Source organism: Taeniopygia guttata, chromosome Z, assembly GCF_048771995.1.
Source record: "Taeniopygia guttata chromosome Z, bTaeGut7.mat, whole genome shotgun sequence".
Classification (NCBI taxonomy): Eukaryota; Metazoa; Chordata; class Aves; order Passeriformes; family Estrildidae; genus Taeniopygia; species Taeniopygia guttata.
The window spans coordinates 34,438,237-34,464,946 of NC_133063.1; the positions used below are offsets into that span (position 1 = coordinate 34,438,237).

General features: G+C 43.4%; 2 protein-coding genes across 2 annotated transcripts in view; one reads left to right on the forward strand and one right to left on the reverse strand.

Moving 5' to 3' along the window:
• Nucleotides 1-26,710, forward strand: part of LOC140681932 (phospholipase A-2-activating protein-like) — a 57,728-nt gene that overhangs the window by 15,039 nt on the left and 15,979 nt on the right. The window contains 1 exon segment of the mRNA XM_072922646.1: nt 574-738. Coding sequence (XP_072778747.1) covers nt 574-738 — 165 coding nt within the window.
• On the reverse strand, nt 177-23,508 carry LOC140681787 (uncharacterized). The gene is made up of 7 exons (XM_072922258.1): nt 23,364-23,508; nt 21,058-21,193; nt 5,735-6,239; nt 5,561-5,614; nt 4,499-4,564; nt 2,702-2,783; nt 177-1,209 (listed from the first exon to the last, which is right to left on the reverse strand). The coding sequence occupies exons 1-7, from the start codon at nt 23,506-23,508 to the stop codon at nt 1,175-1,177; spliced, it is 1,023 nt and encodes a 340-aa protein (XP_072778359.1). The 3' UTR covers nt 177-1,174.

Sequence of the window (26,710 nt, forward strand, 5' to 3'; positions counted from 1 at the left end):
ATATAAAGGATTTTTTAAAAATGTTTTTGAAGTAACTGAGTTTTTAAAAAAACTTTTCTTAATCCTAGATCCATTGCATTAATCTAATACTTGGATTTTTAAATCACACTGAAGATTGAATATAGCACATGTCATAAGCGAAACATGATCACATGATTGAAGTAAAAATAAAAAAATTGTGATCACACTAAGAATATAAAGTACCTTTATTGTTTTACTACTTAATAAAAAGCAAAACTAAATTATATTTCAGTTATGAACACTCTACTGTTTTCATGACTCTTTTCTGCATTTTTAGCTTTATGTAGGCATTTTCTAAAATTTTCCTACAAATTCTGAATCTTTGTGTTGTGCTGTTAAAGTGGAAATAATAGTAGCAATTACTGATAATTAAAAACCTAAATGGGAAATTATAAAATTGGAAAACATGTTTAAAAATCTGACCTCCCCAAAAAACCATTCAATTGCAATAGTTGTTACTTGTTTATAAAGTGCTTTTGTAGCATTTAGTTGAGATCTCGATTTCTGAAGTTCTATTTTGGGAAAGTTGTGCTTCTTCGTTTGGTATTACAGGTAAATTAAAGGAACTTAATGGCAGTGCAGCTGAAGAACATAAGCTTACCGAAGATGACTTGATAATCCTAGAAAAGTTACTGTCTGCAACATGCAACACCTCTACAGAAACACCTACGGCACAGCAACTTCAGACCTTATGGAGAGCAGTTAACTGGCCAGAAGGTAAACTCGTACCATTGTTTTATGTGTCATCTCATCAGTATGTCACCATGAATGAAAAGTCTTATCATAACTGAGTCTGTCCCAAAGATCTGCAAATCAGTGCTCGCCTGTGCTCTGTGCACGTGGCAGCGTGCCACGGCAAGTCTCCCAAAGCCTTAGGTCACCACTGAATCACGGCGGTCGCCTGTGCTCGGAGATATAACGGGCAGAAATCCTCGAAGGGCTCCCAAAACTCGCTACTTGGTAACGAGTCGCGATACTCGAGGATTGCCTCGGCAATTTTTAAAGAGCTCTGGCTTCGGCGCTGCCTAGCAGCAAAATGCCGTGCTCGTGACAGCAATGGGGAGGAAATACCTGGTTATTTAGTTACCGTCCATGGAAAGGTGTCCTACAGGTAGAAAAGCTGGAAAGGCATCCAGATGGGTGTGGTTGCAGGTCACCGTGGATTCGTATCCGAAGTTGGGCACCAGTCTGTAAAGATTTTTGATTGGGGTATTCCATGGATGGATATAAGCGAGATCTCTGTTGGTTGCTCTTGGGGGATGAGGTTTATTCAGGATGCATTGTGGCCCTGCCTCGTGCTGTGTAGCTCCAGGCAGGGCCTTTCTGCATCCTGAATAAACCTCATCCCCCAAGAGCAACCAACAGAGATCTCGCTTATATCCATCCGTGGAACCCCCCATCAAACGTCTTTACAGAGGCTGGAAATTTCCTACAGCGTATGAGAAAGATGAGTTTCTATGCAGTTCCTTTTTACATATTCTAAAGCCAGGCAAAGTCCTAAAACCTGAATACCTACTGCACTTCTTTCACCCTAAAATTCATCCCCAATCATAGCAGAGCTGAACACATATATTATTTGTTTGGGAAAACTAAGAAAATATGGCAAGAAGCTGTAAGTTTTGGTCAAGGAATAGAGAACAAACTTCTGTCTGTCTACACTCATCAGGGAAGCTCTACTATTTTTGAATACAGGAGTACATTAGCACTGTAATTCCACAACAGAAACTGTGCTGAGGAGACAGTGTCAAGGAAAACGGCAGAACAAAGTTTTGGAGGTTAACAATATAGGCTTGACTACACATGGAGTTATTCACTGACAGCTGTTTCTGAACAACAGCACAGACAGGCAAGCCCTGCAAAAAGAAAGTGGAAGTTTCCCACTTGACTCCCTTTCTTCCCTAGCAAGAAAAGGAGTAAAGTAAGAGTTTTAAAGGAGTGGTCCTTCAGCCTTTATCTCCTGCACAGCACTGCAAGATCACCTCAATAAGACCATCTCAACTTCTAAAGCATGTCACTTGACAAAATCCTGCAGATCACCAGAAAGAGCTCATGGTAAAAAGCTCTGTATTAGAGGAAGGTCTTTTTCCAAGACACTTTTAGTATTAGAAAGTGCCCTATCTAACAGGCAAGAGGGCAGGCAGGGCAACAGTTGTACCACTCATCCCAGAGAGGCCCATAATAAACTTTCTTTTCCTATTATAAATTGTCAATTCACAGAATCACAGAATATCCTGAGCTAAAAAGGACCCACAGGGATCAAGTCCAGCTCCTAACACAGCACTATCTCCAGGAATCACACCATGTGCCTGAGAGCATTGCCCAAATGCCTCTTGAACTCTGTCTGGCTTGGTGCTGTGACCACTTCTCTGGGGAGCCTGTTCAGTGACCAACCACCCTCTGGGTGAAGAACCTTTTCTTAACAAGTAACCAAGCTCTCAGCTGACACAGCTTCATGTCATTTCTGTAACACAGCAATTTTGAAATTCTTTTCTTATTTTTAAAATTAAAACTTAATTAGGAAAACTAACAGAACTAACAGCAATTACTTAACAATTACTAGGGTTAGTATTGCAGAAAAAAATTAGTATTATTCAAAAAAACCCAAGTGTGACACACCCCTTACCTTCATTTCCCACCCTCCCCCCCAAAAAAATGTAGGCTACTTCTGAAAATACCTTACCAAGCTTCCTAGAACATTGATTTTTTTGTCTCAGGGCATCACCAATCTGTCGCACTATTTCTCCACGTTTAGGTGCAGGGATCTAGTCAAAACAAACAAGAAGAATCTATGCGAGATCGAAAATCTGTAACTCCTGCTGTATATATACTGCTAGTTTTCAGTCCTTGTAGTAAGCAGTCACCGATTGCTGTGCTTTTTTATCTTCCCAAGACACTGCTACTTGTTCATTTTTATCATGTGCACTGCTTTACAAGAAACTGTTTCCTGCCTCAGAGACTGATAATAGTATAAACTTTTTCTGTTCAAAACTTCAGCTTCACTGAATATTGCCAAAAGCATTTAGTTTGTTAGTCCTCTTACTTCTGTTCAACTACATCACCCACAATGCAACCAATTAGCTGCACCTCAAGAAACAAGCATTTTTTATAAAAGTGTACTTACTGGTTTCTGAGCCTTGAAGTGTACTTAATACCACACTTTCAAACTTTCTTTCAATATGACACTTACTTTGTTAGCAGAAATTAAGACACATAGAAACCTCACTCATGAAAATATTAAGCTCATACACCAACTCTTAATATAATTTTTAAAATGTAGTCTCAGTATGGTAAATAATAATCAATAGCCATGTTTAATTTGCCAACCATATGCAAAAGGATTTACAGGTTTAAAACAACAGTTCTCTGTAAAAACAAGACTGAGGAGAAATGCACAAACCATGCAAGCATAGCCCTCTACAGCCAATATCTTTCAAGTAAGCACATTACAAACAACAAAATTCACAAATTAATACCTTTTGAGAAAAAGCCTTCAAGAAACATTTAATGTTTTGGTTTTTTTTCAACATATTGGATGTTTCTTGAAGGCTTTTTCTCAAAGTTAATGTTATTTGTTATTTGCTATTGTTGGATTGCTTTCAGATTATTTCCAAACATGTTATGAGTTACCAACATTAGACGCACAAATTGTAACAAAAGAACACATACTAACATATCCCGAGGAAGCTGTTTTGTTCATCCTAAAGTTTGTTGCTAGACAACAATTAAACTTTGTTGTCTTCAGACAAGATAAACTACTGTGCTGGCTAAGACATAGACAGTACATCAGCTTTTGAAATTCAGGTTTCAGGTTCTACTAAAGAAACAACAGGTAACTATAAGAACCAAGCCTGGCACAGCCATCAGCAGGATGGGTGCTGGCTGGACACAGCTGGTAGAGCTGCATGGGGAACTACAGCTTGCGAAGGAAGAATAGCTTAGCTGTTACGTACAACGTAACACTAATGCTTTTGAACCACACAGTTGTTCTGTGAAATACTGAACAACTGTATTGTTCAAGACAGCAGGTGAACCAAAACCCCCCATGTTTATAACCAGCAGTCTTCCTCACACCAGGAGAACAAGAAGATCAACACAAGTTACACCTCCAAATATTCCACAGAGCTCTCCCAGAAGAGGGGGCGACAGGAAGTGAAATATGTATAGGGATAGTTTACTTACTACAAAGTTTCTGAACTTCACCAGACCTGCTGGCAACAGCTCACAGGCACAAGCCTTGGTAAATCTGCCAGGGTTTTCAAAACAAACATATCCCACAAGTCAATGTCCTCATCTTTGTACCCCAATGGTATCATACACAAACTATCTGGGCTTGTTTCTTGAGGTCTCCATTCCAGATTTTTGCTTTAATGTACCACACACAGTACAAACACATTTTTACACCTTCACCTTATGAGGCAATTTTATCGCCTGTCTCTGCCACAGATCTGTAATAAATGAGAAGTCTCCATTAACTTACATCAGCCCAGACCTTCCATGCATCTTTAGCCTTCTTTACTGTTTCTTCATAATCCTCCAAATTACCCTATATGAAAAAGCACATAAAGGTTAAGAAAATCAAATGCTCAAAAGAAATGGCACAAAAAAGCTTCCGCATCTAACTCAAGATCAACATTTTTATAGAGTGTACTTGCACTACAGGATACCACTTTTATAGAATGCTTGTAAATTGACACAATTTGGTTTCAATATGACAAGTTATCTGAAGACACTGTCAATGAAAAGCATATGTACTGCCTAAATTAAAAACAAAAAAAAACCCAAAACAACAAAAAAACAACAACCAAAAAAGCCATGAGCAGAAATTTTCGTTCAGGTATTAGAAGAAGCTCCATATAGAATAACAGTTTTATATATGTTTGTTATATACATACATACACACACATATATAAATATGTCCTACTCCATCAGCCTCACTGGGCATCAAGGGCCAGTTGAGTCTTAATACACAAAAGGAGTAAGTTAATACAATAGTGCTATTTTTACAGTAAAAACATTGACAAATGTACTACTTTAACGTCAAATTGATCTCCTTCCTACCTCCTCCCAGGCCACTCATCCTTACCAAATAGACAAAATCTGTCGCTATTCTGCAACTTCCCTAAGAACAAACGAAAAGGCAAGGAAGGGAGCCTTGCTCTTCCCAACAACGTTTGCAAAAGCGCAGAAGTGAGAGGCGGAGGACTGGAGAGACAAAAAAACCCAAAAAACAAAAAACAAACAAACAAAAAAAACCCAACCCCCCCCCCAAAAAAAAACAAAAAACAAAAAAAAAAACACCAAAAAACAAAAAAAAACCCCAAAAAACAAAAAGCAAACAGACTGCTTTTCTTCCCAGGAAAGCTGCAGGCATATTGCCAGCAGTAGGCTGCGAAGAGCTCCAGCGGCCGCCCTGGACTCAGCAGCCCCTGGACGCCGCTGCGGTACGGGGCGTTCCGTGCAGGGGCAGCGCCCGAACCCACGCCCCGGGGCCCCGGAGCTCCTCCCGCCCCGTTCCCGGCGCTGCCCCGGCCGCGCTCACCTGCCGGACGGTGGCGATGGGCTCGTTGTTGGCGGGGCAGTACGTGGTCACCACCTAGAGTAGGACGGCAGCGGTGAGCGGCGGGGCCCCTTCCCCGGGGGACAGGGCACGAATCCGTAAGGGCCCAGCCGCCCCCCACCCCCGAGGCCCCGCCGCCCCGCACCTGCCCCCCACCTGCCCGCGGCCGCCCCAGCGCCCGTTGTACACGCCCGGGTTCTCCTCCCGCAGCCCCAGCTCCCGCAGCCACGCGTAGCGCTCCTGGCTGATCAGCAGCGTGGACATGGCGGCGGCCGGCGGCGACCCTGCCCGCGGCAGCAGCGCGGCCAAGGCGCGGCGGATCCTCAGCATGGCCGGGGGCCGCCAGCGCGGGGGGACGGGGCAATGGCGGTCGCGCCCCGCCCGCCCGCCGCCATTGGCGGCACCGCGCCCGCGCCCCCCGCTCCGCCCCGCCTGGCCGCGGCCCCGCTGGCCGGGCCGGGCCCCGCTGGCCGGCCCCCCCTGGCCGAGCGCCCCTGACCGAGCCCCCCTGACCGGGCATGTCCGAGCCCCCCCTGACCGAGCCTGTCCGAGTCCCCTGACCGAGCCCCCCTGACCGAGTCCCCTTGACCGGGCCTCCCCCGCCCCGCATTGGCAGCGCAGCCCAGCCTGTGTGCTGTCGAAATCTACCCACACTCTGCTTCTTTTCGAGAAGGGAAGACTGAGATCGGACCTTATCAATGTCTATGGGTGTCTGAATGGAGGGTGGCAAGAGGACAGAGCCAGGCTCTGGTCAGTGGTGCCAAGCAACAGGATGAGAGGCAACAGGCAGAAACTGTTGAACATGAGGAAGAATTTCCTGTGCAGGTGACTAAACACTGGAACAGATTGCCCAGAGAGGGTTGGAGTCTCTCTCACTAGAGATATTCAATAACCATCTGGACACAAATCTGTGCCATGTGCCCTGGGATGACCCCACTCGAAAAGTCAGGTTGGACCAGATGTGCTCCCTTCCAATGCAATCGATCCATTCTATTGTTATAAATGAAAATTTGTCCAGCCAAATTAATATGAAAAATAAATTATTTATTTTGCAATCAAATTCTATCTAGCCAGCCACAAGGAAAGAACAGAGCCGAGCCCGGGGTCGGCCCTGGGTGTGCAACAAGGAGTCAGCCTCATCAGAGGTTTTCCTCCATGCCCACACCCCTCCATCTTGGCACAAGCGGTTTTTATAGGGAAAATTCCGCCTGAGGCCAAGATTTCAGCAATCAGTTTTTTCTTCTATTCAGAGTCCATATGTTAATAAGATTTTCCTTTTTGGTGATGAGGGAGAACAAATGACTGTCCGGAGTTTGTTGAATCCTTTGATGAAATTTACGGGAACCCTGTATTCACATGTATCTGCCTCAGGATTTCCATGATATCCATCTCGGGTCGTTCACGCTAACGATCAGCACCTGGGGTTTCTGTATCTCCCCAGACATGGCCCATCTCCTGGCGAGCTGTACCTTCTTACTTGTAAATCATTTCCAATCTACACCCGGTCTCACCTGCGCCTGTGTGTGGGGGGGGGGGGGGGGAATCCTAATACAAATATGTATACTCTAACAAATATTCAATATCACATATATCATATTAGAAATGGCGCAAATTATATCTACTACACATAACACTATGATTCTGTGTGATTCCATATACCCTTCAAGAGCTGCAGGGGCAGAGGAGTCCCCAGATCAGGTTTTTCTAATTCCTGCAGAAAATAAGAACAGGAGGCATCAAAACAAGAGGAAAAACCTGTAGCTATCCTTATGCAACAAATAGTAATATGTGGGAGTATTCACAATTCTTTTCCTTCTCCAATACCATTCTTGAAAATCTCAGTGTCTTTGGCTTCTGAGCCATCCACTTTATCTACATGCCAGTGTTTGTGAAGTTACAACATTTTTCTTTCTCATATGCAGGACTAACACATTTGATATGCACTCACCTTGCAAAACTGGAAGTGATTTCTATCCCATATTTTTACTGTAATTACACTTCAATGGCTTTGGAAATCTAGATGACTTACTGTGATCATGAAATATTGTTTGTTTTCAGGAATGCAATATATTCTGAATGGCTAAACCAATGAGGAATAAACCTTGATACTAAGATCTAAATGTCTCAGAACAAACTTATAGGATAGAGAAGAAATGCCACTCTCAAGAATGCCATTGTTTATTTTTTAGTTTTCCACAGCTACACACTTTTCCTTAATGTGAATTGCATTAACTATAAATAATTATTTGCTCTTTAAGAAATGGTTGTTCAAGTAATTTTTTTTTTTTTCAAATGAAAAAATTTTTTGGATGATGTAAACAGAATAGCAGTAGAAAATAGTATTGGCAAAGTTCAAGAGCTGGCTTTGCCTTTGGCTGTGCTGCATGCAAGATCAAACTGTCTCTTTTACTTGGAAAATGTATTTGGATACTATAAAACTTGTATCAAAAAAGGTAGCAATGTTTTCTTTCTGCAGATCTTCAGGTTTTTTGACCTTATATATCTTTACATGATCAAACAGGTGTTTTACAACCACATAGCTGCAACGCATGCATTGTGTTCTAGCAAAAAAGTGGGACTCTCAGGGCAGTAGCTGATGCATGGGAACTGAGTTTCAGTTCCACAGTCTTTTCTCATCACCATAAGCAGGCAGTTCTCTAGCAACAAGTGCACACAGCTATTGGTGCAGTACCTACTGGTTGAGCCACAGGAAAAATCTGAAACCCTGGCATTGTTGGCTCTGTTCATATTCTTTGCTCTAGAGCATCCAAGCAGATGAGAGTATCACTGTCAGAGATGGTGCCAAAGTCCTTTCTGAAGGGACCTGGGGCAAGCTTGTCAGCAAGCAGACAGTGGTCATGATGCAGGGCTAACCATGTGAGTCTCATGGGTATTAACCATCCACTGCATGAAGATGTGCTTAGACCTACATTCAACATTAGTGCAGGGCCCAAGCTCTTTTTCTTCCTGCTGTGTCCAGTCCAGGTCTACATCTAAATCTATTTATGTCTTCAGAAGTTGCAAGTCCAACAGGGGTGTGAATTCAGGCCAGCGTCTGAAATAAAGAACAGACACAATGTGTTCTGTCCTACAATTGCAGAGCAAGGCTAATCACAGGGGAATTTGGAGGATATAAAAACATTGTGCAATAGCCGGATACATGGAGGTAGGAGTGGGAGGAGAAGCCCCGTATCACACTACTGTATGTAGGTTTTTGCTATTTGTTCTCTTTGATGCTATGGGCATCCTGAACGTGCTACTTTTTATCTTTATTAGTCAGAGTTTTAGAGAGAAATTATCTATCTATGGTAAACTTATTTTGCTTTGTGATCATACCAACATGACAATTTGCATTCTCCACGACACATAAGATGTGTTGTATCCACCACTGAGAGTGCATCTTGAAATTTGTGATATTTAAATGGTCATGAAACATTATTCTGCTGTAAGGTTATAATTAAGGTTGCTAAAATGTTCACTTCAAAGAAAGCATTCAAAAAGATATGAAAAGATTAATTTCAGTGATGCTTGTGAAAATTGGTAAAAGTACGTCCTCATCTTGTCCATCAAAGTTTCCTTCTTTCCAGATCTGATCAGCTGAGCATTGTCACAAAAGTTCTTGGCTCTAGCTTAGGGTAAAAAACATTGTAGTCAAAGGGGCTTGGAAAAGGAGGCAATTCAACAATATCCCTGTCATGAGACAGACTTTGAATCCTATGAAACTGTTCTTGGGTTCTGGATTCACTACAGGGCTCTTCAGATGTAGTTCTTCTTTGCACTTTGCTTATTTTCTCATCTGTAGGAATAGGTACAAGTTCCTTGCATCTTTAAAGCAATATCCAAGGAGCAGTACCTGGACATAATGAGGGTGGAGGCCAAATGTCCATGTTCAGGAGGTCCCAGAGGTTTTACACTTCTGTGAATATAGAAGAGCTTCAACACAGTACAAGCAAATCAAAGAAGAGGAGTGGGGAGGAAAGCTTCCAAAAACATGCTTAAAATTTTGCTTCATTTCACATATTTTTGCAGCATGACAGAACCTTGCCTTAGAGCAGCAGGCTCCTCTGTCCTTTTCACATGACTGTGATTTCAGTTAGTTTTCAGAAGGAACTGTTGTCTTTTTCTCAGTGGTAGTACACAAGGAATTCAAAGAACTATAGTGATTTGTGCTCTCAAAACAGTCAAATCTATAAGGGGGAAAGCAAACAACAAAATGTCTCTCTTGACCTGAGGTATTTCAATCAGTGCTTTTCACTTCTGTAGTTTGTCAGTTACCCATATTTTAAAGTGTCCAATTTACACTGCACTGAGAGTGATAACTGCCAGGAATCACTTTAATCCTAAGAAATAGGCATATATATTGTATATCCCATAAAGACAAAATGGTTTGAGGTTTTAGGACAAAACAACAACAAACCCAACAAAGTATCTTGTCCTAAGCACAATGCAACTAGGAATTTAGCATGCTCAAAAACAGATTTTGCATGTTTAGCTCCAAGTTACAGTGCAACGGGCAACATTCTACTATCAGTAACAATCAGCAATGACTTAATACAAGTGATAAGAAGATCACTTCAGTGGGATCTGAGGCTGAAAAGGAAGTTGGTTCAGCAACAACCTCTGCACTCTGTATTGTCCTCTTTCCATGTTGTCCATGCACTGGTAACCAGACAGTTGCAGTTATTCCATGTGAAATGAAAGCATCCTTGGGTGCAGCTTGGTGACCTATACTAAAACAAGTTCCTCTACCTTTTATATAGCCTTTTCCACCTGCAGAAAGCAGTTTAGAGAGTCAGTGACCGTCATTAGAACCATTTAATCTCTAAGAAAATGGAAATCCAGATAAATTGCTTCACACACTAAAGAGAGAAATCCCTTTGGATTTAAGTTTCAACCTGGTATTTAGCCCTCAGGCCTTGCTACTGTATCATTATCAGTGTCCCATTGTTTTACCACTCTAGAGTTCTCATATAGACTGCAACTGTAGTAAAGGCGCTTCTTTACAAATAACTCTTAGTAACTCTTCTTTCCAAAGGCTCTTAGTAGTGTAAAAATGACTAGCAAACCCACCTTGCACATGCTTGGCTTCTCATGAGAGGTGTGTATATCTTTACACTGATGGGTAGAATAAATGATGACCAATCATGTATTTTACTCAGGTTGGCAGCCTGTCCACAGTTGGGCTCTGCCAGGGATTGATACTGGGCTCCAATACTGTTCAACACCTTTATAAACTATCTGATGATAGGATTGAAAGCATCTTCTTTAACTTCACTGCTGATGCTGATGCTGATTGGGTGATGATGTGAATCCATCGAAGGGAAAGCCATATTAGAGAGAAATTCTGACACCTTGAAAGAGTGGGCAGGAAAGAACAGAGTGAAGACAAGTGTAAAGTCCTCTATTGAGGAGATAACAAAACAACCCAGGACAGGCTAGGATCTGTGTGGTGGGGGAACAGCCTTACTGAAAGGGACCAGAGGTTCCTGATGGACAGCAAGCTAGACATGATTCTGCAGTGCACTGCAGCAGTGTCAATGGCAAAAAGCTGGAGAACCTGCCTGTCATGAAGAAAGACTGAAGGAGTTAGGTCTCTTCTGCAGTGAAGAGAAGGCTCAAGGGATTCTCTCCTCTTCTCTCCTCCCTGCCAAGGCTCGGAGGGGATGTAATCACATTATTTGAGTACTTCTGAGGCATCTACAAGGATAATGGAGGCTCTCTTCATAAAGTGATACATGTAGAAGACTAAGGGCAGCGATACAAGTTGCACTGGGTGAGGTTTCATCTTGAGGCAAGAAAGACATTTCTTACAAGAACAATCACTGGAACAAGTCCCTCCCTAGGGATTTGGTAGAGTTCCCATTGCTGGTGGCTTTCAAGGTGCAATCAGGCAAAGTGATAAGTAATCTCTAGATTCCCTTTCCCACAAAATGATTTAATGATTTTCCTAGGTCCTTTGCATGATTCTCTGGCACATGTGGGGTGTGTTGTTCTAGAGTCCAATATATAAGCAATGGAGAGCAGGACAAGCAGAGGTGCAAAATAATTTAAAACATACTTGAAAAATTTGGATGGATTTGAGGTACATTTTGAATTATGCTAGAACTAGACCACATGGGAGGGGGGAAAAAAAGGGCAGTGTTTTTTATATATATGTGGATCTTTGAACAACTTTGTTATCAGTACAGGGCAAGACTGTCCATATTAAGTACGCATCCCAGAAAAACTTTACTTACCAGTTTTCATGTCACCACATGAAAAAAAAACAAACCAAACCAAAACAAAAAATCAACAAAAAACCCAAAAAAGCCCCTGCAAACCCCCAAAACACCAAACACAACACCCCCAAAAACCAAAACAAAACAAAGAAACAAACAAACACCAGATCATAAATTATTGGGAAAGGTGGGACTTGGAAAACAACAGGAAAAAACTCCTCTGTGTTTAAAGGAGCTTACCTGGAAGTTCAAACAGCCAGAGAGAGTCCAGCTTTTGTGTTGCTGATAGTGCTGGGGCCATGAGCTATACATTCCATCTACCTGTTACTTAGCAGTTGAGGATAGAAAGCAACAGGCCAATCACATTCAACATTTTTCTCATGCTGATAACTTGTGTCTCTTCTCATGTAGTGCTTATGATACTATCCTGACTATGAAGGAAGTTAAAGAAATGGGTGTTTGTGAAGCCATCATAACTATTTTTGCAAAGATTTCTGTCATGTGTAACTTAGTAGCTCAATGCCTATGTGGGTGGTAAAGTTGTGAAAATAGCCTCCCCTCTGGGAATGTAATTATTTAGTGCTGTGCAGTTTGCATTTCTTGGTCTTTCAGTAGCATTGCTTGGTGATAAAGGTTGGCTGTGCAGCTGATACAGCAGCATTAGGCAGATTTCTCTGTGATACATGTAAAAAATGTCTACTAGGACATTAAGAAATGCAAAACCAAAAAAAAAGAATCATCCAAATGTTAGCTAACATGAGTCTGGATTTCATTATGATAACTTGCATATTAGAATAACAGGGCTGAGAGAGTTAGGGAAGAGAATTTACAAGAATGAAATTAGCAGATATTTGACAATACTGTTGTCAATATTGTCTGTTATAATTGTATGTTAACAGACAATACTCTCTGTTATACAGGCATCATATCTTTTCAGATCTTTGAAATACATATTTTAGTTCAAGCCCAGGAATACATACAGATAGTAAAAAAAAAAAAAAAAAAAAAAAAAAAACCAAACAAAAAAAAAAAAAAAACACCAACCAAAACCAAAAAAAACCCAAAAACATTTATTTATGCTTCAATATCCAGTTCAATCAAAGCCTACAACCTCTGGAGACTTGACACAAGATCAAAAGAGAAAGAAATTCAAGAGTTCAAATTCCATGTGAAGCTCCACAGGTTTTGAAGGGCAAAGATCACCTTCCCAGGAAACATGGTTCAGCAGCATCCCTTCTTCTAGATAACATTCCCATGAATATTATGGATTGGGGCAGAATGGGCCATGCCTGGGAGGGCTTGAGGCTTATTGGTATGAAATAGTTCAGTGTTAATTCTTAATTCCAATCTAGAAAAAATCCTGCCTGTCTGGTTAGAGAGGTGAGGAGTTAGTCAGCATCCTTAGACTAAATGAATCTAGAAAGCCTAGTTCCACCTATTAGTACAGTGGTTACTGATCTTTCTAGGCTGAGAAACGTATTGCTAGGACTCAACATTTTTCCAAAATGGAGGGAAATTATTGAACTCTCATTTTTGAAGCTGTTCAGTTGTGCAGTACTTTCTTCTTCTAAATGTACATACCCTTAAAAAGAAAATATCCACTTCTGTACATTTATAGCAGTCAAAGTCATTTTTAATTTTGATGCTCAGCAATACATCCAGGACTAACTAACATTTCATAGCAACGCTGAAATCTCTTAAAATTGGTGTCAGCATAGAACTGAAAACACCCAGGGACCACTCAAACATATTGTAAATATAACATTACCTTGATCAATGTATTCCACATTATTGGTTACTGTATAATGAAGTCAACTTAGTAGGAACTGTCTGTAACTCAGTTTTATACACAGTGTCAGTTTGTTCAATTTGAAGTACTGCAGCTGTAACACACCTCCCATTTAGAATTCTAAGGAAGTCAGGAGGCAGTCCTAAGGATCAGTGCTTAAATTATACGAGAGTTGAGAAAAGTGAACTTCCTAGGGAAACCTGTGAAACAGACTGCCAAAATCAATCAGATTTGTGAGAAGACAGGCTTGAAGGTGAGGCCCAGTGAGCAGCATGGACATTTTGGAGTGTTTCATACCTGATGGGAGCAGTTGCATGCTCTGTCTTGGATTGCCACTTTCTTCTCTTGATGCCTGTATAACTTAGGTCAAAATGACAAGGTGTTTATATAGCTTGAGTTATAAGATACCAATATAACCTGATTTATCTATATTACCTGATATCAATATAACCTAAATCTTAGCCTTTTATACCTATATAAGCTGAAACATAACTTTTTATATCTATATAACCAGATAAAAAATAACTTTCTGTACAACGTAATGGCTAGTACATGGTTAACTACCTGCTTAATGCTGAATAGACAAAAAAGAAGAAAAAAACACACCACCAGGTGGATAGCTTTAGAGATAGATAAGTATAGTACTAATGAGAAATTGTCAAATATAAAGTCAATTAGCCACAAAACAAAGAATTTAGGCAGGTTAGGACCAGACATACCAAGGAACACCATAACTGTGCATGCTCTGAAAACAAAGCTGAAAAGTTCAGATGTGAAGACCTTGGAAGCCTTCATCAAAGACCCCTGATGACCCCCAAACTGGGGGGGGGGGTGCAAGCACAGTGCAAAAGAGCTTTTTATAACCTCACAATCATACAATGTAAATTAGTTCCGGCATGTATATGATGATATTGTAGCGACATAGTGACATGAAGCCATACTGTCTATATAAATATACCACAGCACTTGACAAAGGTGGGTGAGTTAGGTGGAGATATCTCCTCACCACCAGTGCTGAGATAAACAAATTCCTGCTCTATAGACACCAGTCTATGGGGATTTATTTCCAGCCTATCTTTCAGGCATCTCTCTTCTGCAACCTCATGTCCAGCCTGTGGTGCTGGTGAGCAGGCTTGTGAGAGCAGCTGATGTGTATTTTGCCATCTGGTTGGCAGTTCACAGGAGAACTATCTCTGTCACGAACACTCACTATCCTGGAAAAACATAACCAGAGTGTTCTACAACCAGTGGTTGTAGCAACTGCAAAATAGTTTTCAGGAGATTCATGGCACCGGAGAACCACCCAACCCCTGCAGAGACCACCCTGCCCACCTGCCTCTCCTACATGTTTTCTTCATGCCTGTGGTGGCACCTGAAACGAAAATCTGTTGAGAAGCTCACCATATGTATTTCTAGAATGCTGTAGCTACTGCTAGTATATGGGGGGGGGGGGGGGGAAGGAGAAAGGAGGAGAGAGGGGAAAGGGAAAGGGAAAGGGAAAGGGAAAGGGAAAGGGAAAGGGAAAGGGAAAGGGAAAGGGAAAGGGAAAGGGAAAGGGAAAGGGAAAGGGAAAGGGAAAGAAGACCCCCTCCCCAAACCCTGAACTGAAAGCCTTGACTCCTCTGTTGCCTTCCTTCCTCAGAGGTGCTGTCAGTCCATGCCTGAGAGGGCCTCCTCCCCAGTCCATGGCCTCCTGCTCACAGCATGTGCCCAGATTCCCCTCTGCAAGGCACTCCATGGTGCTGCTGTTGGCCTTGTCATGGAGAGGGATGGGGTAAGACAGCACTCACATCTCCGGAGGGATCTGAGATTTGCTGTGGTGGGATGTTCCTCTCAGAGAAGGGACATCAGGTATAAGGTCTCACCGGCAATGGTCCTGGTGTCCCCCTTTTGTGTAAGACATGTTTGTGTCCTGGAGCAGCAGGGAGGAGTGATGTCACATTCAGTGCCAGAGTCAGCTGTGGAGAGGGATGGGGTGGCTTCACCCTAAGAACTGCAGGTCCCAGTGCCAACAGCTCAGGCAGTGCCAGTGCTGTGACTACTACTCAGCAGGGTACAAGAGCAAAGATCCTCTGTGCTCTCCCCACAGAAAGCTGCCATTGGGCAAAAATGCTTTGTAGTGAGGAATTCCAAGGAACATGATGGCTCAGGGGAAACAGATACAAGCTTCCAAAGGGGATGGCTCTTCCCCAGCTCAAGGAATTTTTTGGGTGGGATGAGGTAGAACTGGTCTGTGTGGACTGTGGGAGAGGAATCCTAGAGCTTCTACCTTTCCCAGCTCTGTGGAGAAACAAATCCCAGAAAGATCTCTTTAGCTTCCAGACTTACTTCTTTTCAACTCAGAAGTGAAAATCTTCATATATAGCAGCTTTATACCCTGCTTTTGATGGTCCAGGTCACTTGTGATGAGCATTGGTGAGTAAACACTTGTCAGCTCCAGCACAGATTCAGTTGGTTTGTATGGAATACCTCTTGAGTGATATCAGCAGGATGATATCACAGTGTTGCCTTTATGAAAGACAACGGCGACCTGGTTCCAAGAAGACAGCACGGCGGCCCGGCCTCTCCGGGCCACTCAGGCTAACGACAAACGCAGACACCAATTTGGTGGACGGTCGAAAAGCCTTTATTATCTTATCTCATGGGTTTAAATAGCCTTGGGGGACTTTGCTACGTCAGAGGGGGTTTGGTAGGGTCTCTAGGGTTAGTCGGGAGTGGAAAACTACTGGGTTAGGTGTGGTTACATGCTCTGGGGTTAATAGATAATGTGAAGCAGGGAGAAGGGGGAAGGGTCTCTCTTTCCGTCACATCCCGAGATCTTCCGTTCGCCTGTCCCTACTACTACACACAGATCCAAGTCTGTACTGCCAGGAGCCTTTGAAAACTCCAGGCTCCCTTTTGTTGATCCTTTGGCCTGGCTCCCACCTCCAGGTCTACTTGTGTGCCTAGTAAATGTCTGCAATAAACCAAAGATTTTCTTTCTGCACTGATGCCTACTTGTGAGAGCACATACACTGATGAGTGACTGGAGATAAAGTGCTGTTTGAACAGCGGTCCCACCCCTGGGACATAACCATGGATTCTGTAGAGGTCTGGGTGTCTTCATGAGTTGTCATGTTTGTTCTTCACTCTTCTGGAGGCGCTGGTTGTATATAAGCTTCCTTCTGGCTCATGCTCAAGTGTCCCTGCTCTCAACCTGAACCACAAGAACACGGACATGGGGTGTAAGACCCAAATCATGTGGTTGTAAACCAGCAGCAAGTTAACATGAAAACATGTCACTAAGAAAACCAGAGGGAACTGAGGCTGGGGGCCACGCATGTGTAGCTGAAAGCAGGTGCAAGGAGAGGCAGGGTTACACCCTCCTATGTATCTCATCAAATCACAGAATGGGTTAGGTTGGAACAGACCATGATGCGTTGGCAGCTCCAACCTCCCTGCTCAAATAGGGTCATCCTTGAGCACACTGTAAAGGATTAAGTCCAGATGGATTTTGATTCTGTCTTGGGGAAAGAGTCAGTTTTGGATTCCTGAGCAATATTATCCCAACTACAAGCTGAAAATAGAAGGATGTATTCCTTTGAATATAGAAAATCAGAAATTTCCTTGGATTTTATTCTTATTTTTATCTTAAACACAGCTTTGAAATCTTTTATGGGTATACTTCTTATACTATGAGACTACTGGATGGCTTTCATAATGGGAATTTAAAAACATCCTTCTGAGAAACCTTAAAATTCTTCTTAAAAACCACTAATTCTCCATTTTATTCGTATTCAGAAACGTTCAGTGCAAAATATTATGCACCTTCTTTTCCTGAGGAATCAAACCAACAGGATCTGTTGGCAAGACTCTTTGGCAGTGTTACTTCAAATGGTGGTCAGACGCTCAAGGAAGGATGACCTGGAGGAAGGCAGCTGACTGGAGGATACTGTTTATGATCTTTGGTCATGGATTTGAGCCGACATGACCTTGTTGGCAGGAGAATGTTTTTAAGGTTGAATCCACTACTATCCAGAAAGAATATGAAGAATGTTTCCTCCATGGGAGAGCCTTCATTATTTGAAAATGTAAAATGTGCTTTCTTATGCGTAAGTGAATATTGAACATGACAGACATGGAAGATTTGCATGTAGAAAAGTGTTCCTCACTGGGTAGTCAGAAAGCTGTTTGTTTACAGCCTTCTGGAGTATGTATGACCTGTGTGCATGGTCTGTGAACACATGGGATCATAGCCCCATGTGAGCATAGAGAGATTTCATAATCAACTGTTATGTCCCTTGCGTTTCTTTACCTGCAAAGAGGATCCTAAATTGTGGGAATCCAGGGCTTCCCTCTGGCTGCCCTGGCAGGTCTGGGACCCTGGCAGGGGTCAGGAACCCCCCTGTACAGAGCCCCGAGAGACACTGTCTGTGATGTCTGTCCATGGAGAGGAGTTTTCAATCTTACAGAATGAATTACAAGCTTTGAGTGTTTGATAAGAGTAATAATTAAATGTGGCACGGGTGCAAAAGTAAAATTTTAGGCTTCTAGATTAGGGGTTCAGAGGGGACAAGATGGAGGAATTGGGTGTGTCTTGTCCTTTTCCTCCTTCTTCATGCCCTCCATGTTTCACTGTGGTGTTGGCATTTTTCTATTGGTTTAGGCTGGGGACACACTGTTCAACGTAGATGATAGATATTGGCACATTATTGTAAATATAGCACACGTAGTTTCTGGTATGTAATTTTTGTAACATCCCACTGAGGGGCAGAGCCCCGCACACTGCCCTGCAGGACAGACCTGCGGCAGGGCAGCAGAACATGTTATAGATAAGCAAGAATAAACAACCTTGAAAACAGCACAGATGAATTATGGCTTCTTCTTTGGCAACAGGGCAGAAAGACAGAGACTTTCTACAATCTCAGAATCACCAATACCCACAGATTCCACTAAATGACATGGATTCCTCTTCTTGAAACGAGAGCTGGAAGAAGACTTTTCATGAAAAGCAGATTTCATATTTGTTATAAAAGATTACTGCTATTCACAGGATCCAATTTCTTTTCATCTTTCTGACACTGATAACAGAAGATACACATATGTGTACTGCAGATGGAAATCTATAGAGAAGAAACTGAGGTCTTGGAAATCTGCTCAAATATTGTGCTAGGGACTGAAAAGGAAAAATCATTCTTCTATAGAAACTTGCTTTTGTGGAGGGAGAAGGGAAAGGTAACTGGTTGATGCTCGCAATAATATATAGGAAAGGATGATGTTTCTTGGTAACAGGCACATTACCCATTCACGGGATGTGCACTAGCAGTTCTCTTTCTCCCCCACATGGAGTCAATGAACCATAGAGAAGAGAGGAAATCTGATTGCCTAGATGCAATTAATTCTTTCTCCAATGTGTAAAAATATGCAAATGTTTTCTTTTTTCTTTGACACAAGACTCTTTCGTTTCTCTGAATGAGTTTGCTTTGATCCTTTGATTTTCTTGACAGAAGTTTTCTGTCCCAGAGGCTGGTTATGTTGCCAAGAGAGGGCAGCAAACAAGCACAGAAACTACACGCCTGGTCCTATATTAGGTCACATGGGAATATAAGTAATCATTAGGACAAGAGATCTGTGCCTTACTATAGTTACTGTCCACTGCACTTAACCTGGTGTTTGTTCTTACTGCAAAAGAAAACCTCTGAATTGCTTTTTTTTTTTTCTGTTTTCTTTAAAATAAAATAAGCTCAAACTTCTGTGAAAGATTTGAAAATAAATCCTATTCCATGGAAAGCATGGCTGGACAAACAGCACATACTGCTCTGGGGATGCTGTGTAGAAGGCATGAATCCCACACCTGCCTTTTCATGGACTAAATGTGTGTTACAACGTGTACAGCTACACTATATCTTTGTTTCCATGTGTAATACATACCATTGCTCCTGCCGTCAGCTCCTTACTGCAGGCCTCATTATACATAACACTGACTCTTATCTCCAATGGGCATCACTTTCTTTTAAGTTCATCATACTTTTAATATCTAGAGCCAATTCATTCATATGTACTGCTACACAAACAGATCACCACATAGCCTTAACGACATGCTTATTAGGGTATTTATTGAACTGCTCTGGGCTGAACCTGCTTTATTAAAAAACAAAGTAACCTGATTGGTTTCAATACAAGTAATTATTTTTACCCCAAAAGGGCCTGCAGTGTTTTGACTCCTGTCTCTAGAGGCAGTTAGTTCTACTGCCCGTATTTTTGAGATAACATTAAAACATAACATTCACAGCAGATTTTCACTTCATGAGAAAAATGTAATGGCCTGACATATAAAATTGAGGTAGAAAGGGAAGGTCTATGTGGACTTTGTGTTACTGCAGGACAAGTTACTTTGCTCTCCGAGGTTCTGCTCTTCTAAGGTCAAACAGCATTGCTGACTCTTTACCCATTAACTGGAAAACACCTGAAGCTCTACTGATAAAATGAAACTAATATTTAATGAATGGAGCACACTGTTCTAGCACAAGGCTAGAGTTGTGGGAAAACACAAAGCAGTGGATGAATCCTGCCACCTGTTCTATACTTAGATTTGAACACATTAATGCCAGCTTAACCTTGTGTACAAAAAAAGAAAAGCCTTGGGTCAGACCAAGACCTAGTTGTGGAAGACCTTGGCAGGCTTCTCAGAGCAGGAGGTGCTGAGAGAACATCAAGCCCACGGGAAGGTATTGAGACAATTCCAGACACAGAAGGCCTCTGTTTAAAACCTTCTCTGGCTGGTGAAGGGGAAAAAGAATGATCTCCCCAGTGACCCCGCTGATTTCTCCTCAGCCAGGATATAGTTCATGAACCTTCATTTTAAGGGGAAAAAGATTGAAAGAGAGGAGGGAAAGGACAGGGATTGGGAGTGGTGGTGTTAGGGCGGGCAAACACTCTTCCCTTTGTAGGTACCACCACTCATATGTACAAGGCCTGATTCTGCCTCTCTTGTCCTCTGTAACCAGTGCAAGGGCCAATGCAGCTGTACAAATTCCCTGGAGGATGTGAGCCTTGGCTTCTCTTTCATGCTACAGATAAATTGGTTTGGCAGCTGCTGAAAGTGGCAGAACCCCTTCTGCTCCATTCTCCCCTTTGGGGTTTGCTCAGGTCCTCGAGCAACCTTAGCAGAATTAAAAACTGGAGCTACTTCCGGCATCTTTGCAGAAACAAAGAAGACTCCTCTAAGTTCAGCTTGAACAGTGCAAACAATGATTAAAGAAATAAACAGGAATGAGACAGTGATAGAAAGGCTGATAATCTGATTGTTGCCGGTGGTGTCCCTTGTATCAACCCCCTCTGAGCTGAGCATTGGCTTCACAGTGTTGTCAACAGTTGAGCTGACCCTCTGTCACTGATTTCATTCGAGTGAGAGCACAGATCATATTGGGGATGGATAAGCTTACACCCTGACATCTCTATGCCAACATCTTCAACACAATATCTCCCTTTACCTCACATGAACTACATGAACATCTCTGCTCCCATGGATGAAATTTCCTAGTGGTGGTGGCTGATGGGTCTTTGGGGTAAGTTCTTGCCCCTCTTGCAAGCCAGAGAGCTCAGCATTGAGTTCACCAATGAAAGAGTCTGGGAAATATAAATATCAATTTTTCTCCCAGCATTTCTGTTTTCTTTCATTAGCATTTCTGCTTTCTTTCATTTCTGCATGTCTTTCAACCAGTCAAACAGGCTGGTTGTTAAAGAAAAGCAAAGAATTCCTCTTTCCACAAAAATATTTTTGTCACAGAATTACGGAATCACAGAATAAGCTGATTTGGAAAGGACCCACAAGGATCACCAAATCCAGCTCCTGGCCCTGCATAGCACCATTCCCAAGAATTACACCGTGTGCCTGAGAGTGTTGTCCAACACCTCTTGAGCTCTGTCAGGCTGGTGCTGTGACCACTTCCCTGGGGAGCTTGTTCCAGTGCCCCATCGCCCTCTGGGTGAAGAATTTTTCCTGACATCCAGCTTAAACTTTCCCTGATACAAATTCAGGCCATTCCACCTGTCACTGTCACCACAGAGAAGAGATCAGTGCCTGGCCCTCCTCTACCCCTCATGAGGAAGTTGTAACTGTAGTGAGGTTTGCCCTCAATCTCCTTCAGCCTGAACAGACCAAGTGACCTCAGGCACTCCTCTCACAACTTCCCGTCAAGGTCCTTTACCACCCTCACGGCCTTCCTTTGGACACTCTCTAACAGCTCAGTGTCTTTTATTTCAGTGAATAAAAGCACATACACTATGCAAGATGAGGCTGCCCCAGTGAAGAGCAGAGCAGGATTATATGTGTGTCCTTTCTGTAATGGGCAGTAGTAGCTCCAGATATATCACTCTCAGCAGAGAGCAGCAGAAGGCTAATGACTTCTGTACAGGTCTGGGAGACTCCAAGCCAATTAACAAACTATGGGGTTTCTCTACTGAAATTACACAGCATCAAAGCAGCATTTCAGAAGTTTGCAGTAATGAGATGCTCTAAGTTTGCTCTAAGTTTGTGATTCTACATGCTGACAATGATGCAGATAGAGCCATCAACATTCAGAATCTTCTGCAGAGTAAATTTTATGCTAAATCTGGAATAATCTTTGCAGTGCTGCCTTGTAATGAACCTGTCTCGAAAAACTTAGGTAATATTGTGAATGGCTCAGCATGGATTATTATGCTATCAGCAAAATTTTCTGAATTAGTTATCTGTTTAAGTCCTTCACCTCTGTTGTCAATGCTTTTAATCATATAAATTATAACTCTTCTGAGGCCATTAAGCAACCTGCTTACCCAGAAACATTTTTGTTTTTCAGGCAGTTAATGTACTGTAAGAGGATAGCCCTGACCTTGTAAAACAAGGGGGGAAAATTTTCCATGACTCTACATACAGGCAACAGTGAGAGATACAGAGGGAGGAAAGGATGAAACAGAAACTATAGCATTCGTCACGGTGGAAAACTGTTAAAGCAGACCATGTTTAGAATAAAGCAAAAGTGATATTCAGTGCTATTCTTTTATGAAGGAAGGTAAACCCATCACTTGACAAAACTAATGGTAAAGTTCTTTGTTAAGGCTTGTTAATTAAGTACTGCTGAATAAGTGCCATTTACGAAGGCTGCCTGTCGTTGTGTCCGCTAAGAGGCACGTGTTGCTGCCAAGCTGAAATCTTAGCTATGTTTGGCTTTATCTTGTGAGCTCTGGCAGACATGTATTGTTTTCCATCAACAATGTATACAGCTTTTCACATCTTGTAGCTGATACTGAAAAACATTAATTTGTGGAATTGTGTTATTATATGTTCTATTATGTATAAGGTCATTCCATGTATCCCCTTGCGATCTGTAACGACCTCCCGGGTTCTCCCATTTCCCCCCGTGGTTTGCCTTCCCGAGAAAGTGCCGAGTCACTCTGTTTACGTCCCTCAGACCATCTGTCAGCCACGCGGTGGGGTTGGGAGACGACCTGGCACCCTTCCATCTGTCCATCTCCCATTGGACCCCTGCACCCCACTGTCCCCAGTCCCCCCGTGGTATTATCTCATTGGCCACCCCGGGTTTCCCCTATCCAGTACTTATAGAGTGGGTTGGGGACGCCCCGGTGCTTTTTCTCCGGCCGGGCCTCTGCGTGCCGCCGCGGGCTTTTTTTCCCGCCTGATTCCTGCGTGCCGCCGCGGGCTTTTTCTCCTGCCTGGCCTCTGCGTGCTGCCGCGGGCTTTTTCTCCCGCCTGATTCCTGCGTGCTGCCGTGGCTCTCTCTCTCGCCCGGCCCCTGACTGCCGCAGCCGCCGCCGCTTGCATCTGCTCCACCACCACCGCCGCTGCCCCGGGCGATCACGGCCGTCCCGGACGGCCCCGCGATCGCTGCCGCAGCTGATCCGCCGCCGCCGCCGCTGCCGTGGTCTCTGCGGCTCCCGCACATGCCGGCCGCAGCGCCGCGGCTCCACATGCAGCCTCTCCTGGATCGCGGCCAGCTTCGGAGCGCGCCGCCCCGCCCCCGAATCGGCCAGGCGGCACGGACAAACTCTAACTTAGCATGCAGCAGTCTTTTCGATTTTTGCCTTCCCAACCAAGCCGCAATAAACCAAGATATCGCCCGTGGAGGAAAAAGTCTCTCTCCTTTTATTCGCCTCGGGACTCGCCTCGCTCCCAAACCCACGCAGCACCGGCCGACACCCGCGAGGGTTCGCCGGAAAACACGGAAGTTGCCAGCGCTCCCCCCCCCTCCCCCCCACGGAGCTAGCTGGGACGAAAGTGGGGACAAGAGAGAGCGCTAAGGCAGTAATAGAAGAGGAAATCTTGTCATCAAAATGAAATCAATGCATTATAAAAGGCATTCTATGAAATACCTTCTGCTTTGAGAAGCAGCCCTTTCAAGGCTATTTTGGTTTTGTTACATTTAAAGTTTTTTCCTATAAAAAAAAGCATTTATCTTATATCAAGAAACATTTTCTGGGATCATTCTGACTAAACTTTCTTTGGCACATCCTTTACAGGAAAATATTAGACAATGTTATGGGTAATAAACATAATTCGTGCCATTCCTTGTATGGAATATATAATGTTAAATACTTATTGGATTATACCTCGTTTGTACTAACCTCCCTCCCTTCTCCCCTCCGAGATGGGTGTATGTTGGAAACTAATTTACAAGTAAGAAGATACGGCTCGCCAGGAGATGGGCCATGTCCGGAAAGCTGCTGGAGACCCCAGGTGCTGATCATCGCGTGAACGACCCGAGATGGATATCTTGGAAATCCCCGGACAGATACATGTGAATGCAGCGTTCCCGTAAATTCAACAACTCCGGACACTGGGACACTGAATTATTCTCCCTCATCTCCAAAAGGGAAAATCTTATTAACATATGGACTCTGAATAGAAGAAAAGACTGATTGCAAAAATCTTGGCCTCAGGCGGAATTTTCCCTATAAAACCCCACTGGTGCCAGGATGGAGGTGTGTGGGCATGGAGGAAAACCTCTGCTGAGGCTGACTCCTTGTTGCACACCCAGGGCCGACCCTGGGCTTGGCTCTGTTCTTTCCTTGTGGCTGGCTAGATAGAATTTGATTGCAAAATAAATAATTTATTTTTCATATTAATTTGGCTGGACAAATTTTCATTTATAACAGACAACAATTATGTTGTAGACAATAGTCAGAGAGACTGTATTCGTCTGTAATGCAAGTGTTTTCACCTGAGGCTGGAAAAGGAGAACAATGCACACAACATCCATTTGAAACACTTTTTTTTTTGCATTTCATATATGCTAGTTCTGGTGTGATTTTCCATGCAATGCTTTGTGCTCTGACTGTTCCTTTCTTCACAAATGAGGAGAATAACAGCTGTGTGTCTCTATCTCAAGAATTTAGGCCAAGGATCATTTATGGATACACCATGTGCTTCAGCTACATGCAGGCTTGTGCTGCATGTGCTGCAGGAAAGTAAGTTTGTGGAGTCAAGGGGCTGCTGGGTGTCCGCAGCCCTTACAAAGCACCCTCAGTGCAGCCAGTCTTGGTGCCTGGGATGGCAGAAAGACCTGGGCAGAGTGAGAGGGTTTCTTAGTTAATCACTGTGTCCCCACAGAGTGTCCCGAGGGCTGTAAGTGGTATATATCAACAACAGGCAGGCTGCCTGCAGCAGTGCAGGGTCACTGCAAGCAGGGTGGGGCTGGGCCTCTGCTCATCTCTGCTCTTCTCTGCTCCCTTTGCCACAGTGGTGTGGCCAGAGCCACCTAAGCTCCATGAGGAGAGCCACAAGCACTGTGAGCAAGGGTGAAGACTTTCAGCTGTGGGAGGCTTTTGGCATTCCTCTGCCGGTGCTGATTCATTGAAAGGCTGTCTACAGTATTTATAACCTTTTTTATTTTTTCCCTGCAGTGTAAACATACTTTTTTTTCTGTGATATTTAAGATGGTGGATATAAGAAAATGTGTGTATGGCATACAGTCTATAAATTACACTAATAGGGGGATTATGTAAAGAAAATGAGGAATAGAAAATGGGAATATGTCTAAGAGAAATAGGGGTAGATGTGGCCTATCCTGAAATCTTACACAGATAAATGTTTACAAAAGGAAAAAACAGGCTTGGACCAAACCTCTGCAACCCAGAGACTTCTGTTCTTGGGCTCCTCAGCTGTTTCATTGTTATTGCTAGATATTTCTTCCATCTTAGAAAATCATTCCTTCTGAGATCCCAGAAGGCACCAGTTGCTTTTCTGGTGAGAGGTCTATACTTGCAGGTGGTATCCTACTGTGTAGCTCTCAGCCAATCTTTTACAGTTAAAGTCCTCAGGTCATTTACACTTCAGTGTTATTCTCTTTCAAAATCTAGTTCAGAAAAAAGTGTTCCCACGTGTGTTACTGTCTGCTCATATCACTGCCTAGTTCCTTCAAGAACTACATGTCCATGAACGCTAAGTCTATGAATACTAAGTCTCTTGAACATTAAGAACCTGCAAATAAAAATTACCATCTCATTTCAATGCTGAGGTGTGCTCCTTGTCACTACTTACCCCTGCCCATCTTCCTGCCACACTTACCAGAACACTTAGTGTGCTGTCCTGCTGCAACTCCAGCCTCATGAAGCTCCTGTTACTTGTCTGAGGCTGTACTCACTGTACTCACTGCAGACCAGCTCTGCTGTACCTCTCCCAGGCAGCTGCCTTCACGCTACTTGCAGATTTTTCTGAGCACTGCAGCAGAATGCAGCACTCAAAAGGGTATGTGTTGGGAAGGGTAGATAAATATGATTGAGAACCACAATAGTACAGCCACGACGAATATAACGCCCCCTACTGGCTGGACAATAACCCTCACCTACAGCGGGGTCCAAAAGCCAAATGGACTGTTCCATCTCACCCCCCAGAACGTATGGTTCACCCCCACCTGTAACCCTCCCCTGAACCATCAGGTGCCTGTGACCCCATTGGCCCAGGTCCTGTTCCAGCCCACTTTGGAGCCCCCCTGATAAAGGGTCTCCGGGGGGCCGGACGCCCTCTTGGATCTTCCCCTCTCCTCCTGGAGCGTCCTCCGGGAGTCCCTGCTCCCCTCTTTGTCTCTCCCCTCCCCCATCACCTTAGGCCCAGCCACGTGCTGTGTCTAGCAGCTCGAGGCAGGGCCT